Source organism: Centrocercus urophasianus, unplaced genomic scaffold, assembly GCF_019232065.1.
Source record: "Centrocercus urophasianus isolate 14NV4802_14NV808 unplaced genomic scaffold, USGS_Curo_1.0 seq_10, whole genome shotgun sequence".
Lineage (NCBI taxonomy): Eukaryota > Metazoa > Chordata > Aves > Galliformes > Phasianidae > Centrocercus > Centrocercus urophasianus.
Genome location: NW_024884142.1, coordinates 99,045,988 through 99,061,104, shown reverse-complemented (window position 1 = coordinate 99,061,104; position 15,117 = coordinate 99,045,988). Strand labels below are relative to the sequence as shown.

The 15,117-nt window shown below is 54.1% G+C and overlaps 1 protein-coding gene across 3 annotated transcripts in view; it reads left to right on the top strand.

The window, feature by feature from the left end:
- LOC122166491 (glycogen phosphorylase, brain form) overlaps window positions 1-14,853 on the top strand; it is a 19,954-nt gene extending 5,101 nt beyond the window's left edge. For 2 of the 3 annotated variants that reach the window (XM_042830321.1, XM_042830313.1), the window contains 19 exons: window positions 1,278-1,379; window positions 3,047-3,125; window positions 3,722-3,825; window positions 4,723-4,854; window positions 6,633-6,744; window positions 7,735-7,817; window positions 8,633-8,776; window positions 9,115-9,207; window positions 9,331-9,477; window positions 9,564-9,727; window positions 10,059-10,173; window positions 10,779-10,880; window positions 10,983-11,130; window positions 11,935-11,993; window positions 12,337-12,478; window positions 12,699-12,906; window positions 13,181-13,315; window positions 13,463-13,529; window positions 13,798-14,853. In XM_042830321.1, the coding sequence (XP_042686255.1) occupies window positions 1,278-1,379; window positions 3,047-3,125; window positions 3,722-3,825; window positions 4,723-4,854; window positions 6,633-6,744; window positions 7,735-7,817; window positions 8,633-8,776; window positions 9,115-9,207; window positions 9,331-9,477; window positions 9,564-9,727; window positions 10,059-10,173; window positions 10,779-10,880; window positions 10,983-11,130; window positions 11,935-11,993; window positions 12,337-12,478; window positions 12,699-12,906; window positions 13,181-13,315; window positions 13,463-13,529; window positions 13,798-13,950 (2,289 nt within the window). In that variant the 3' untranslated portion in view covers window positions 13,951-14,853. Of the gene's footprint in view, window positions 1-154; window positions 405-1,277; window positions 1,380-3,046; window positions 3,126-3,721; window positions 3,826-4,722; window positions 4,855-6,632; window positions 6,745-7,734; window positions 7,818-8,632; window positions 8,777-9,114; window positions 9,208-9,330; window positions 9,478-9,563; window positions 9,728-10,058; window positions 10,174-10,778; window positions 10,881-10,982; window positions 11,131-11,934; window positions 11,994-12,336; window positions 12,479-12,698; window positions 12,907-13,180; window positions 13,316-13,462; window positions 13,530-13,797 lie in introns of those variants that run through there. The other variant, XM_042830304.1, reaches the window with a different exon arrangement.
- The last annotated feature ends 264 nt before the right edge of the window (window positions 14,854-15,117 follow it).

The window sequence follows — 15,117 nt, the reverse complement described above, 5'->3', positions numbered from 1 at the left end:
ATCCCTCCGGCCCCATCCCTCCGGCCCCATCCCTCCGGCCCCATCCCCGCCTCCCCTCTTCGGGGCAGCGCCGTCCTGACCCCGCCCGGCAGAGGCGGAGCAGAGGCGCGGCGGAGGCGGCTGCGGCGGAGCGGCGGTGCGGGCGGCGGAGCGGTGCGGGGATGGCGGCGCCGCTGAGCGATGGGGAGAGGCGGAAACAGATCAGCGTGCGGGGCATCGCGGGGCTGGGCGACGTGGCGGAGGTGCGCAAGAGCTTCAACCGCCACCTCCACTTCACGCTGGTGAAGGACCGCAACGTCGCCACTCCCCGCGATTACTTCTTCGCCTTGGCGCACACGGTGCGGGACCACCTGGTGGGCCGCTGGATCCGCACCCAGCAGCACTACTACGAGCGGGACCCCAAGGTGAGCCGCGCCGAGCCGCGCCGAGCCGCGCCGGCCCCGTTTCTTCCGTAGGGTGAAAGCGCGGGGAGAGCGGCCGGGGAACGCGGAGCACGCGTCGGTTTGGCCGCCTCGGGTGGGTCTGAAGCTTGCGTGTGAAGCTCTCGGCTCCCGGAGCGTCCATCCGTCGCCGTCTTGCTCGGAATGCCGGACGTCGAGCCCCGTCCAAGCCTGCATCAGCAGGCTGACCCTCCCCTGCTGAGAGATATCTCTGCCCCTGCCTCAGCTGGGAAGGAGAACTGATGGCTCTCGGTGCCAAAAGCGGGCTGACCCGGCGAGCCGGTGGCCCGGCTTGCTTATCTTCTCTCTGCTCAGAAAGCGCGAGAGCAGAGCTGGAAAATCACTAGCAGGAAGGGGGCTGGCCTGCTGCCCGGCACAGGGAGCCACGGGTGGGGGTCCTCTGTCATAGCAACTCCTGGTCAGCTTCAGTGCAGCGTGAGAAAACCCAAAGCCCGGTGCAGGCATCACCTCGGCTGAGCCGTAAAGATACGACTCAGCATCCTAGATAATTCGTGCCTGAAGTTAATTAGGGAAACACTCTTAACAAGCAACAAGATTTTTCTATAGAAGGCTGTTGGCAGGGAGATGTGCAGCAGGGAGCTGGCTAGCATCCCGTGCAAAGCTCCTTCTGACAAACAAGCTGTGGTGCGTGTTGTCCTGCACTGAGAGCCGGGTGGGGAAGGCATCCCTTCTGGGGAAAGCCTTTGGGTCTGATGATCATTTTAAGGGATTTCAGTGGAACCCTTTGGGTGCAACAGGTGATGAGTAGGGGCTTCCTGGAGGCCAGATGGAATGTGCTGTGTGTGTCACTGTGTGTGTTGTTCTTTGCCTCCCCAGCGTATTTATTACCTGTCCCTGGAGTTCTACATGGGCCGCACCCTGCAGAACACAATGGTGAACCTGGGCTTGCAGAACGCCTGTGATGAAGCCATTTACCAGGTGAAGTCTTGGGGTACTGCAGTCCCCCATGCAGAACTGGTGAAACTTTTCCACATGGAACATCTTTCTTTCTCAGGGCTCCCTCCCAAAGGCACTTCATTTTGACTAAACAAAGAGAGGCTTGGCTCTCTGTTAGCGTTCTTCATCCTCCAAAGAAGGCCATGAGGGGACCTTATCACAGAAACGTTAGGGTTGGAAAAGACCACTAAGGTCATCACGTCATCCGGTCTGACCTTGGGGTGTCTTGAGAGCTGGAATAAAACGTCCCTCAAACCACTTTTCTTGGGCTCCACATCCAGAAGGCAGCTCCTAAGTAGCAGGAAATGCCACGGTGCCAACAGCTTTGCACCATTAGGAGGGTGGTGGCTCATCGTGGGAGGTGCTGAGAGAGGCTGGGCCAGAAAGGAGAGCTGCAGCACAAAGCCACCAAACCACAGTTCGAATGTGCAGGTACACAAGGCAGAGCAGCAGGTGATTTGCTGATGGAAAAGCAAATCACCAGGGAGGAAGAAAGGGGGAGAAATTGCTTGATTTAAAATAGCATCGGATGAGTGTGAACTGGCAAAAGCACAGCCTGTGCTCAGTACCACTGAGTCAATCACAAAAGCCAGCCCATGTTTACTTAGGCTTGCAGCCATCTCTGCAGCAGGACAAGTAGCCTTTCTGACAGAACGTGAGTTTTTGGGCTTTATCTCCCAGAAGCTTTATTTCCCCTGTACCACAGACTGATTCATGTTACGCTTTCTAGTAGATGCTGGGCTCTGTCACCCTCTCAAAATGAGATGCTCCAATTGCTGATGAAATGCCCTGGCCAGCATGTTCCCTGCCAAGGGATGGGAGGGGACTCCCAGGGAGAGACCCGGTACTTTGAGTATGGAGCAGAGGCTGGTTTTATTCAGGGAGAGTCCTCACGTCCCTTGGCAAGTTATTTTGCACGTGTTGATTGTCCAGATGTGGCAGTGAAGGCTTCTCTTGCTTTAGCCTCCAAGTTGTAGAGGTCGTGATGGCCAGCTCAGGTGGGAGGTCTTGCCCTCTGAGAAGAGCTGTCACGCCTGTTAAGCTGGACACAGCCACTGGGGAGGCTGCCAGCCCTTGTGTTGGAGAATGGGAGCCCAAGAAGTGCAGGAGGTGATACAACCCCTTCCATCCATGGACTCTGGCCCAGAAGTTTGGCACTCAGGTGGTCAGGACGTGGGAATGCACAGAGCCTAACAGCAGGAGCTGCAACAACAGGCTGCAGAAATGGTTGTAACCCATCTCAAGGTGGGCTGGGTGTAAGAAGAGGAGCGGTGCACGTAAGCAGACAGTCCTTTGTGCATGGGCTGGCCACCTGCCATCCCATCTACAATTCAGAGTTCAGTAGGAGGGCCTTGCAGTTTGAAGGGCTGCCAGGAGGCAAGTGTTTTGTTTGATGTTTCTAAGGAAACTTAGTTCATGGGAAAGCGATGTTTGATGATGAGCTGAATTGTTTTCCAGTTAATTAGGGTGCCCGGGTTCACCAGAAGCTGAAGCTGGTGAGATGCTTTGGAAGTAAGGGAGGAAAGGGGTTGCAGAGAGAGAGCCCCATACGGGTTGGTTTGGGATTTGTGTTTGCCCTTCTCAGAGAGCAGCCTCAGAGCGTGGGGTCTGCATACTGACATGTTCTCCTGTGCCTCTTTCCCCAACAGCTGGGTTTGGACTTGGAGGAACTGGAGGAAATTGAAGAAGATGCTGGGCTGGGAAATGGAGGCCTGGGCCGTCTGGCAGGTAAAGTGGGGAGAGGGGAGCCCCACCAGGAGCACACAAGGACCAAGGGCAGCCTGAGCAGTGCCTTCCTTGTGAGGTGTCACAGCTTCAGCTCTGCTTCACCTCCTGCACCTGGGCCTGCCTGCTGCAGTGGGACAGCACACGGACCTTAGCCCATCTGTAGCCAGTATCCAAGAGGTGCCTTTGTGCCTGACATGCTGGGCTGTGGCTGAAAGGGGCCCTCTGAAGCCTTGCTCCTCACCTCCCTGTAAAACCTCACACTTGGCCGAGGTACCCCAGCAGCTCTCACATAGGCAAATTGCTGCTTTAATCTGCCTGTCACAAGGGACTGCTGGAGACGTGCTGCCTGACACAGAGGAAGCACCAGAGCTGATATTTATCAGAGCTGCCCTGGGCTGATAGCTAGGAAGGTTTGCTTTGAAAGAGACAGCATTAATTGGACAGTTGGACATGCAGCTTAGCACCAGCTGAGGGGTTCTCTGGCAGGTTCAGAAACGCTCAACAGTGCTGCATTTGGGTGCACCTGGGCAGGCTGTCACACAATTGCAGGGAGCAAGGGGAGGTTCCTGCAGTGTGATCATGCCCTGCTCTTCCAGCTTGCTTCCTGGACTCCATGGCCACGCTGGGGCTGGCAGCATACGGATACGGCATCCGCTACGAGTTTGGCATCTTCAATCAGAAGATCGTCGACGGCTGGCAGGTACATCGGCCACCTGAGGTCACCCCTTCCACTTCTGTTCCCTGCTGTGCTGGTCACCTGTGGACGTGACCTGGCAAACTGCATGTGGTGCCTTGGGCTGTCTGTGGCCTGCTCATTTTAGCCCTGTAGTGCCAAACAGGCAGCTGTGTCGAACCATACGTGCTGAGCCTATGGCACTGGCTATTGGACATGCCCAGTCACATTCATCCTCCACCAGACAAATGCCAGCACCTGTGAGGTCCCTCAAGACACTGGCAACGAGGGCTTAAATGGGGCTGTCCCCTGTAGCATTAGCAATCATATCCCTGTGTGAGTGAAAGTAGGCTGAAAAGGTGCCCTGAAGGAGTTATCCCAGCTGCATTGTCTGGAAATCATTTCCATTAGGAGAGTGCACTTCTGTGCATGAAGAACCTTATTTTCCCATTTTAATTTTTCTTGTTTTCCAATTTTAATAGCTCTCCAGGTCAGGCAGGGTGAGAAGTGTGAGGGTTGTGTTTTCTTCCTTCTCCATAAAGAAGCTGTGATGCTAGGCCCTATAAATGACATGCACAAAGGAAAAAAAGAAAAAAAGGCCATCCATGCTCACAATTTGTGACCAGGAACAGCACCAACGGCCTCTAGGGTACCACATCCTGTACCATCAGACCACATGAAAAGCCCTCCAAGCACTGTTTGCCTGGATGGGTTTGGCCAGTACAGCTCTGCAAAGGCAAGAGAGCCAAGAGGTTTACAGCAGCAGAGATGCCGTCATCTGCATTTCAGAAAGCCTAGCTGCCTTCCAGAGGCACGTCCATTTTGAAAGGCAGCTTATCACAGCTCTGCTTCTTCAACTGTCCACCTTGAGAGCCTTCCCTTGGAGACGGGAGCCATCACCTGAACCACGTTTGCCTCTTGCAGGTGGAGGAGGCTGATGACTGGTTACGCTACGGCAATCCCTGGGAGAAAGCCCGCCCGGAGTACATGCTGCCTGTGCACTTCTACGGCCGCGTGGAGCACAGCCCTGAGGGCGTGAAGTGGGTGGACACTCAGGTAGGATGGGCCAGGATAGCATGGGGGTGGGAAGGAAGCCTGTCCCGTGCTAACTGAGGTCAGGCTTTGCTTCTCTCCTGCTCCAGCAAAGCGTGCTCTGCTGCCTTTGCAATTTCACTTTCACTGGTTCTGATTGCAGCAGGATTGAAGGGGAAAGGGGAGGGGGGGTTCAGTCTATTCAGTCACAGCTGTACGTTCAGGACCAGTTGGGACATGCTGATCTGATCCTTGACATTTGTGCTTTTCAAGTGTGCATTACACATTAAGCAGTAGCACCAGGACATGAAAGGTTTGGGATGATTTCTCTGGTGTGTGTTTGCAACAGCCATCCTTTGCATAGTAATTTCTGCTTTCACTGAGCCTTTCACTTAAGAGTCTGAGCATTCAGGAGTTTGGTTTCCAGTATTAAACACAAATCAGATCTTCCAGAGTAAATCCTTGCATCCAGTCTTGCGTGGGTTTGTGCTGGAGGAGGACTGTACCCCCGGCTGCTTGCTCAAACCCAGTGGTTCTGCAGGTGGTTCTGGTGCTGCAGCGGGTGGAGATCAGTCTCTTGGGGCAGCCATGGAGCAATCCAGCCTGTGTTCTGCTCCTGTGGTCAGAGCGAGTGTCTGCCTTTCCCATGCTGGCCTGATGAGTAGAATGCTGTCTGGAGAGGCTGTAGACAAGGTTTCGAGTCTCCAGCCTGCCCAGAGGCCTTGTTCTGTGCTGCTGTGGAGAACAAATGCTTCTCCAGACACCCACATTCCCCTGCCTCAGGTTGAGGCGGGGCAGTGTCGCAATAACAGAGGTAATGCTGTGCTTCAGGAGCCACGTGTGCTGCTGCTGCATTAATGTGTTCCAGTCTTACAGCCGAGGAAGGGAAGCTTTGAAGAGGCACAGGTTTATTAAAAGGACTGAAGAAGTTTCAGCGTCTCCTCTCTGAGCGCTGCCCAGGGTGGAGGAAGAGCTTTGCCTCTGGGTGTTTTCCCCTTCCAACCCCAGCGCCAGGCAGGCGTTTCAGGGATCCCAAGCTGTGAGCTGGGGAATGCTCCTTCTGACAAGGAAGTGAGTTTTCAACCAGTGCCACTGAAGGAACAAACGGGAAAGGCTCAAAAAGCTAAAGCTGCAATTTTCCAAATATAGCACCGTTCAGCTAATGGGATGCGTGCCCCAGTCCCGTGGCTCACACAGGGAAGGCTTTCTGCCTGCTTCCATGTTCGGAGCTGATAATATCAGCTTTGAGAGCCTGAGCTCTTGCTGCTTTTCTCCAGAGGGGGAGCGTTGCTGATGCCAGCACAAAGAAGCAGTTCAAGGTCGAAGTGTTGATCTGCCTGGATTTTTTCTGCCTTGTGAGCACAGAGGGCTCCTGGGCAGGATTCAGGCTGTGGAGTGTATCTGGCATATTCCAGGTGCCCTGGCACTGCCCCAGCACAGGCAGAAGCACAGCGGCCAGCTGAGGATGCTTGCAGGGCTCTGGTGGATAGCTGATAGGTGCTCCAGCTGGTATGGGAAAGTCAGCAGGCTGCTTGCAACTCTCTTTTGTTTAATTGATGAGCATGTAACTCGTTTGCCAGTGAAGCTCCAAGCCTCTCCTGTTAATGCATTGCTAGTAGATTCTGGAAGTGCCCTTGATAATAAACAAGTCTGTGAAGTTCAGCAGCTGTGTTGTAGTGCAGGTGGGATCTGTAGCACAGCCAGTTGTTGTCTGTGTCCTCTGGATTCTTTCAGGAGAGGTTTTCAACCATCTTCCCAAGCCATCATCCTGCTAACCAGAAGGGATCACTGTCCTTTTGCAGGTTGTCCTTGCTATGCCATATGACACGCCAGTGCCAGGATACAAGAACAACACTGTGAACACTATGAGGCTGTGGTCTGCAAAAGCACCCAATGACTTCAACCTCCAAGAGTGTAAGTGCTGTCCTGCTTTGTCCATCTCTCCTGGCTGCCTCCAAAACTCTGAGCACACATCCATGGATCATGCAACCTCCAACCCACTTCCAGAGCCCTCGGGCACCTGTCCATCCTTCTTCCATCCCCATCATGATTGCCCCACTCTCAAAACCTGCTCTGTGTATTCCCCTGGTGATAAACCAAGTGCCAGTGTGTTCCCCACGTCACCAAATGAGCTGCAAACCCACAACTGCCATGGAGGTTTGTTTCCATGCAGCAGAACCCTTCAGTGCTGAAGGAAAATGGCAGCACAGCCCACTTTATTCTCCCTCGTAATTATGAGTTTCCTTTGGGTCCACGTGTGACCTCTAGTGCATTTTTTCAGGCTCTAATTGTAGTGCTGAAAAGCAGATGCTGGGCAACTAACGGTTGCTAGGCTGTACAGAAATGGCATGTTTTAGATAAGACCCATTTGATTCATTCTTCCTTAAGAGCACTGAGATGTGTCCAGGCAGCCCTGACAGGAGAACCAGTGTGGGACAGAGGACCAGGGGTGATGGCTCTCGAGTCCTCATCATGTTTCCACAATTCCTGATTGGCAGTCACGAGTGGGGTTTCAGATGGGCCTTTTCTACTGTTTAGGAGTTGACTGACTGTGGTCTTTGTGCTTCTTTGCCCTGCACCATTCCCCCATGGTCCTTAAGTGAGGTGGCTGCTACATTACCTTCCTTTCTTTGCCTTCTCTGACTGCTGTCTGTCTTCAGTTTCTTCTGTCCTTCCCAGTCCATGCATCTCGAGAAAGCACGTGGAGATGCACCCTTGTCTATTTTTTCTCTCCCCTGCTCTCTAAGGGAGCTTTCACACATACATCCATTCCCATACATATTTCATTAATATCAGCCTTAATGTTCCTGTTATAAACCTCTCTACGAGAGAAGAGGGAAAGTACACTGCTGGGGACCTGCCTGTACCTACAGCTGCTGCAGTGCTGTATTTCTGTCACTGCAGTCAATGTGGGTGACTACATCGAGGCAGTGCTGGACAGAAACCTGGCAGAAAACATATCCAGAGTCCTGTACCCAAATGACAACGTGAGTAACTCTCTTGCTTCTCTTTTCTGCTGCTTGGGATTGTCTTTCCTGTAGTTTTATCACTTGAAACAAAGGTTCTGGTTTGAGAATTTTTAATGCAAATGGTTGGCTCTGTAATTCTCAATGAACAGACAGCTCTGCTGGCTCCAGAGAGTCTCTGCTGTCTGACAACATCTCAGAGCCTGGCCTTTATTGCGTAGCTGCTGTCTTCTTTCCTGCAGTCTCAAGGCAGTTGCCAAATTACGTGGTTTGCAAAAGTAAGTTGTCATTTCAGAGGAATCCATGAGAGGGCACTCGCTTCCAGCCCAGCTTAAGGGCTTTCTCGCAAGGAATAGTCCCAGGCTACGTGGTCATTATGCACCAGATCCAAATTGAGAGCCTTCAATATCCAGTCATGGAGTAGCATCTGTGCTGGAGGAGCTCACCTGCACTTTATTCCCACGCGCTCATTTTTGTTGCCGTTTTGAAATAGACCAGCATGATGTGTGGCATGCGTGGATGGCAGGCAGCTGGTGCTTCCACAGATGACACTGGCTCCTGGCTATTGCTGGGAGTCCAAAATCCTTGGTCCAAAAACCTTGTAAAGGGTCTTGCAGCAAGGAAAGGAGCTGTGCTTGGTCTGTCGGGTAGCCCCGACGTGGCAGGTTCTGATGCCCTCTGGAGGCAGCTGAGAGGCAGCATGGGTAACGTGCATTCAGCCCGACAAGATGCAGAACATGTAAGGGAAGCTCATCAGATGGGAGCATCCCCAAGGGTTGGGCTGCCAACTAGGGATGGCAGCTGCAGTGCTGATGTTGTGCATCCCCCTGCATCAGTTCTTTGAAGGCAAGGAGCTGCGGCTGAAACAGGAGTACTTTGTGGTGGCTGCAACGCTGCAAGACATCATCCGACGCTTTAAGTCCTCCAAATTTGGCTGTCAAGACCCTGTGAGAACAAGCTTTGAAACCTTCCCGGACAAGGTGAGTGTGGGGCAGAGAGGGCCCAGCCAGACCTTCATGTTGTGAGGGAGGGCTCAGGACCAGGTGGGAGCAGGTGTATGGTTTGGGCTGGAACACAGAAATGATCTCTGGGCCCATTTTCCCAGGGTTGGGGGAAAAAAGGGTACAATTTGGAGCCAAACTTGCCAAGATTGAGTCGCTCCAATTTTGGGAGCTCTGTTTGTTTCTGGGGTGTGAGTGGGGTGGGTCTGTGAGCCCTAAGAAGAGATTCACCCCCAGCCTGAGCCCATAGTGCTGTGCTGGGGCACAATCAGAGCCTTGGCGCTGCCAGATCTGAGCCCAGTAAGTCTGTGTTGCAGGTGGCTATACAGCTAAATGACACCCACCCTGCCCTGTCCATCCCAGAGCTCATGCGGATCCTGGTGGATGTGGAGAAGGTGGACTGGGACAAGGTAAGCAGAGCTGCAAGGCACGTAACATCCTCATCAGGACTGAGAGCTGCTGTCCTGTCCTTACACGGGGCTTTCTTCCCCTGTTGTCCTGGCACATGCACGTTAACTGCTGTCTATACGCAGGCCTGGGAGATCACCAAACAGACCTGTGCATACACCAACCACACCGTGCTGCCTGAGGCCCTGGAGCGCTGGCCGGTCTCCATGTTTGAAAAGCTGCTGCCACGTCACCTGGAGATCATCTATGCACTCAACCAAATGCATCTGGATGTAAGAGACTGGGCTGGCTGTGGGCTGTGGAACGTTCCAGCCTCTACAGCTGGGTCGCTGATGCCCCTGTCTCTGCCTGCCTGCAGCGTGTGGCAGCTCTCTACCCAGGGGACATTGACCGTCTCCGAAGGATGTCGGTGATCGAGGAAGGAGACTGCAAGCGTATCAACATGGCACACCTCTGTGTGATCGGCTCTCACGCTGTTAATGGTGTGGCCCGCATCCACTCTGACATCGTGAAGAATACAGTGTGAGTTGGGGGGCACCCACAGACCTCCCCTTTCCACTCGCTGAGCTCTGCCTGCAAGTGTGGGGTTCTGGCTGGGGCAAATTGGTGTTAAGGCCTGCTTTGGTTGTGTGATGGACAGGGCATCTTGTTAGAGTGCGTATGAGGTATAACTCGCCTCCCTTCAGAGCTGATAAAGCCCTTAACAGCCGAGGAAGGGGCAGCACGGAGAGTTCATGGTGGTATAGAGATCAGCAGACACTGCCCTGAGCCAGCAGCACATGCAGGGGAGCAGCTGAAGCTCTTAGGGGTGGGCAGTGGTTCAGGCAGTGGCCCCTGCTCCCTGCTGTTCCAGGTTCAAGGATTTCTATGAGCTGGAGCCAGAGAAGTTTCAGAACAAGACAAATGGGATCACGCCACGGCGCTGGCTCCTGCTGTGCAACCCGGGGCTGGCCGACGTTATCGCTGAGGTGAGGCACGAGCATCTGGTGGGACCTCAGCTGTTCACTTCTGTGCACCTCCTTGTGTAGGCTGTGCTATACAGAGCTGCAGAAACTTGCATTTGGCTTCCTGCCTTCACAGTCGCCGCAGCTAAGCTGTCAGGCAGCATCACTGGGGATGTGGGGTGTCCACGGGGAAGTGGGGTGTCCACGGCAGCGTTTAAGCTTCATAGACTCAAAGGAGTTTTCTCAGAGCTCCAACTTCACTGTTGTCCCCCTCCCCCTGCACACTGAAACAAGTAATAGCTGAAAAGACTTCCTCCAATTGAATGCATTTTTGTGTCCTGCCCATCACTTTCTCCAGCTGCCAGGAGGCCGTGGTGCATGTGCACATACCCTTCTTCTGAAGCTCTTTGAGAAGGACTGGGTTGGGTTTTTTGCAAGTGCTTTTTTCCCCGGTGCCCTTGAGCTCCCTGGTGATGCAGGGAAGTCAACTTGGTGTACAAAACTAGTTGTTCCTTTTTCCTGTCCAGAGCATCTCCTCTTCCCTGTGGCATCTCTGCTGGGGAAGCATGGTTGTGGACAAGGTGAGTTGTCTTACAGGTGGGACATCCCTCTCTTGCTTTGTTCCTTAGAAAATCGGGGAAGACTTTGTCACAGATCTGAGCCAGCTGAAGAAGCTCCTGGATTTCATTGACAACGAGACATTCATCAGGGATGTGGCAAAAGTCAAGCAGGTAATGGGTGAGAGGGGAAGAAGGGTAAAGGCAGCATGCTCCTACTAATTGCTTCTGGTGCCTGGGGGCCCGTGCCTGCTCCTCATTCCATTTTCTTGCCAGGAGAACAAGTTGAAGTTCTCAGCCTACTTGGAGGAGCACTACAAGGTCAAAATCAACCCTTCGTCCATGTTCGATATTCAGGTCAAGCGAATCCATGAGTACAAGCGGCAGCTGCTGAACTGCCTGCATGCCATCACTCTCTACAACCGTAAGTCCTGCTTGGGCTGCCAGTCAAGGCAGGTCCCACACCAGCCCCTCACTGCCAGCGTTCCTGTGTACCTGTATGTCACCTAAACAGGAAGGGGAATGGCTGTTTATGAGGATGGATGGTGATAGGACAAGGGGGAATGGTCTTAAACTGAGACAGGGGAGGTTTAGGTTGGATATTAGGAGGAAGTTTTTCACACAGAGGGTGGTGAGGCACTGGAACAGGTTGCCCAAGGAGGCTGTGGATGCCCCATCCCTGCAGGCATTCAAGGCCAGGCTGGATGTGGCTCTGGGCAGCCTGGGCTGCTGGTTGGTGACCTGCACATAGCAGGGGGTTGGAACTGGATGAGCACTGTGCTCCTTTGCAACCCAGACCATTCTGTGATTCTATGACTTCTGAGCCTGGCCATGCCCTTCTGTCACGAGGGGCTTCTCCAGCAGGAGGACAGTGCAGAGCTCTGAGGAAAAGCTCACAGCCCACTTCTCCAGCATAGTAGGGTCCCAGTGCTTGGGTAACCCCTACACCTGTAGTGCAAGTGTTAGGACTGACCTGGTGCAAGTTAAAACCCCGCTCCCACGCGTATGCTTCATCCTTCTGCCCATTCACAACGGAAAACAAATCACCACAGCTCTGATTGTGCTCTCAGATAGTTTTCCCAGCAGTGTTTTGGCAGAAATCTGGTTGGAACTTCGGGGTGGGTTTGCTGGGCCCACGTGCTATGGGTTGGGATCCCACCCTCGATGCAAGCAACAAGCTCTGCCCCATTTATCTTCACATCCATTGTGTTATGCCCTGCTCTTTCAGGTATCAGAAGTGACCCTTCCAAATCCTTTGTGCCTAGGACCATCATGATTGGAGGAAAGGTAAAAAATATTCTCCAGTCTCGGTGCACATGTGGCTCAGCAGGGATGTGGGGAAGGTGCCATCCTCTTCTAGGGCTTTTGCTGCACACACTGTGGCTTAATCAGCTGCTGGTTAATCAGGGTTGTGCTGCTGGGCTCATCCAAAAACACCATCACAAAATAACTGAGCTGAATGGGGGGCCCTGTCACCCTCTCCCTGTGGCTCAGGACTTCTCCCAGTAGGCTGTGTTTGCTGATCCATGTGGACAGCAGAGGTGAGGCCACAGTGATGACCTGCACCAGCAGCTCTCATGCTGTGCCTTCCTTTAAAAGACTTCGCCCTTTCTGGGCTGCTCTTCTTCAGGCAGCTCCTGGCTACCACATGGCCAAGATGATCATTAAGCTCATCACATCCATCGGTGAGGTCGTCAACAACGATCCCTATGTGGGGGACAAGCTCAAGGTCATCTTCCTGGAGAACTACCGGGTATCCCTGGCTGAGAAGGGTAAGTCCTGGTCCCATGGAAGCAAGTGCTGGGAGCCGGGCACATCCAGCAGTCACATGGGGTTGTGGCAAGGCTGGGCCTTTGTGTCTGATTCTGGGCTGTGGGCTGAGCTTGGGAGGTCAGCAGGCTTGCTAGCAAATGCAGTCCTGCTGTCCTGGGCCCGGGCCGTGGGAGCTGCAGCGTGCCGAGGCCTAACTGCCACCTCTCTTGCGCCCGGCAGTGATCCCGGCAGCAGACCTCTCCCAGCAGATCTCCACAGCCGGCACAGAGGCCTCGGGCACCGGCAACATGAAGTTCATGCTGAACGGGGCCCTCACCATCGGCACCATGGATGGGGCCAACGTGGAGATGGCTGAGGAGGCAGGCGAAGAAAACCTCTTCATCTTTGGCATGCGGGTGGAGGAAGTGGAAGCCTTGGATCGCCGAGGGTTAGTGCCAGGGAGGGTGAAACATGTGCCAGGGCCTGTCCCAGTGCTAAGCTTTGGCCAGGAGCCCTCCGCCCTGGGCTGGGCTGTGACTGTTCTGACAAGGGTGCAGTCCAGGGTGGCTCGACCAAAGCGCAGTGACTGTGAATAGGACACAAGCCCGGGCACAGAGTGCTTCTGGCAGCACAGCTGGTCTCGGAGGCACTGTCCTTACCTGCCCTAGATGCAGGGCGAGGCACTGGTCAATACAGCCTGTCTCTGCCTCCTCCACATGCAGGTACAACGCACGGGAGTACTACGACCGCATCCCGGAGCTGCGGCAGGCTATCGATCAGATCAGCAGTGGGTTTTTCTCCCCAAGAGATCCCGGTTGCTTCAGAGATGTTGTCAATATGCTCATGCACCACGACAGGTGAGTCCTGGCAAGCATCCCATCCCCCTTGGTGCCTGCTCTTAGCCTGCCCAGCTCTCCTTCCTAGGGGCGATGTCTGTGTTGCCCAGACCCGGAACCCTTCAGCAGGCAGGCTCTAGCCTTGCTCTCTTGTGCTTTGGGTTTCAGGTTTAAGGTGTTTGCCGACTACGAAGCATACATTAAATGCCAAGGCCAAGTGGATCAGCTGTTCATGGTAAGAGCTGTCCCCAGCCAAGGTGAAGCTGGGGGTCACAGCCATGGCAGGGCAGGGAGGAGTTGAGGGAGCTGGATGGAGCGTGCCCCTTCTTACCCCAGCCAGCACTGCTGTGGTGTGGGGCAGGGTGAGGTGGGTTTTGACATGTCAGCAGCTCCTATCACTGCGATTAAACCAGCGAAGGGTGCTTGGCTGGCACCCTGTGAGGCTGAGCTGCCCCGGAGCTGCACGGGAAACTGACTGCTGCCGTTGCCTCTCCTCTTCCCAGGACCCCCGGGAGTGGACTAGGAAAGTGATCAGGAACATTGCATGCTCGGGCAAGTTCTCCAGCGACAGAACCATCACAGAGTACGCCCGGGAGATCTGGGGTGTGGAGCCATCTGCCACAAAAATCCCCCCACCCAACATGCCCCGGGATTGACGCAAGCACATAGGGAAAGAGAGGGGGATGTGTTCCCAGCCTGGGAGGCCTGAGCTGCTTTTCACCGCCAGCCAGACGGGCTTGGCTCTGCAGAACCAAGGCCTTTCCCTCAGCAGGGTAGTAGGATGCCCTGAGGAGGAGCCCTGACTGAGCAACAGGAGCTGGGAGAGAGAATGGACCCTGTGTTTGCACCCATGTATCCAGCCTGCACGTGCTGCATATTGCTTCTAGTGAGACAACCACAGATAAGTCTTCCACAACTGTGTTCCACGCTTAACAAGGGATTTCCAATTCAATCCTTGCAGTCCCTCTGCATGGAGCCTTGCTTGGCCTCCTCGCAGTGTGGAGTATCTTGTATTCTCCTCCAGAGGCTGTGCCAGCCCAAAAGCAACCAGAGAGGGAGGCTGCTGCCTGCCCTTCCAGTCACCTCTTGCCCCCATAATGCCTTGAGAAAGTGGGGTTGAATGTTCCAGCAGCTGCCTCCAGTGTGGCTGCTGATTCTGTACAGCCTGGTCCAAAAGGAGACGGATCAGCGCTTGGGATCACAGAGCTTGCTGTAGCCTCCTCCTGCACCTATTAACTGAAAGCCCCGTAGCCAAACCACTTCAGGGATTTATTTTTTTTAAATGTGTTTTTATTTTTTAGCATCCATGTGTGCATGGAACAGGTTCTACTTGTCACTGCCAGCTGGGCAGTTGACCCTGCAGCGCCCTTAGGCTCCCAGCGGGGCTCTGGGCTCTCCTGGTACTTCTGCCCAAGTGGTGCAAACATTATTACAGCTCTTGTGTCCCTCCACTGCTGGGTGATGCTGGTCGGTGGTGCTGGGGTCAGTTTAACACCTGTAGTGCAATGTAGTGCACCCATACTCCTGTGTGACACCAACTCATTAAAATGACCAAAATACCTGCTGGTTTGACTTGGGGCTGATGTGTAAGTAAACAGGCTCGGGGTTTCAGGTTGTAACGGGACAATGCCATGACACTCGAAGCCAGGCTGGGACAGGGTACCAGAGCCCTTTCCATGCCCTGGGATGGGGATTAGGTCTTTGGTTTTGCCTACAACTGGCACATAGCTTGAAATTCTGGGAGCAGATCATGCTTTCCCCATTCTGAGGGGAAACAGAAGCTCAGTTTCACACTTAGAGCTGGCAGCAGCACTGCAGTGAAG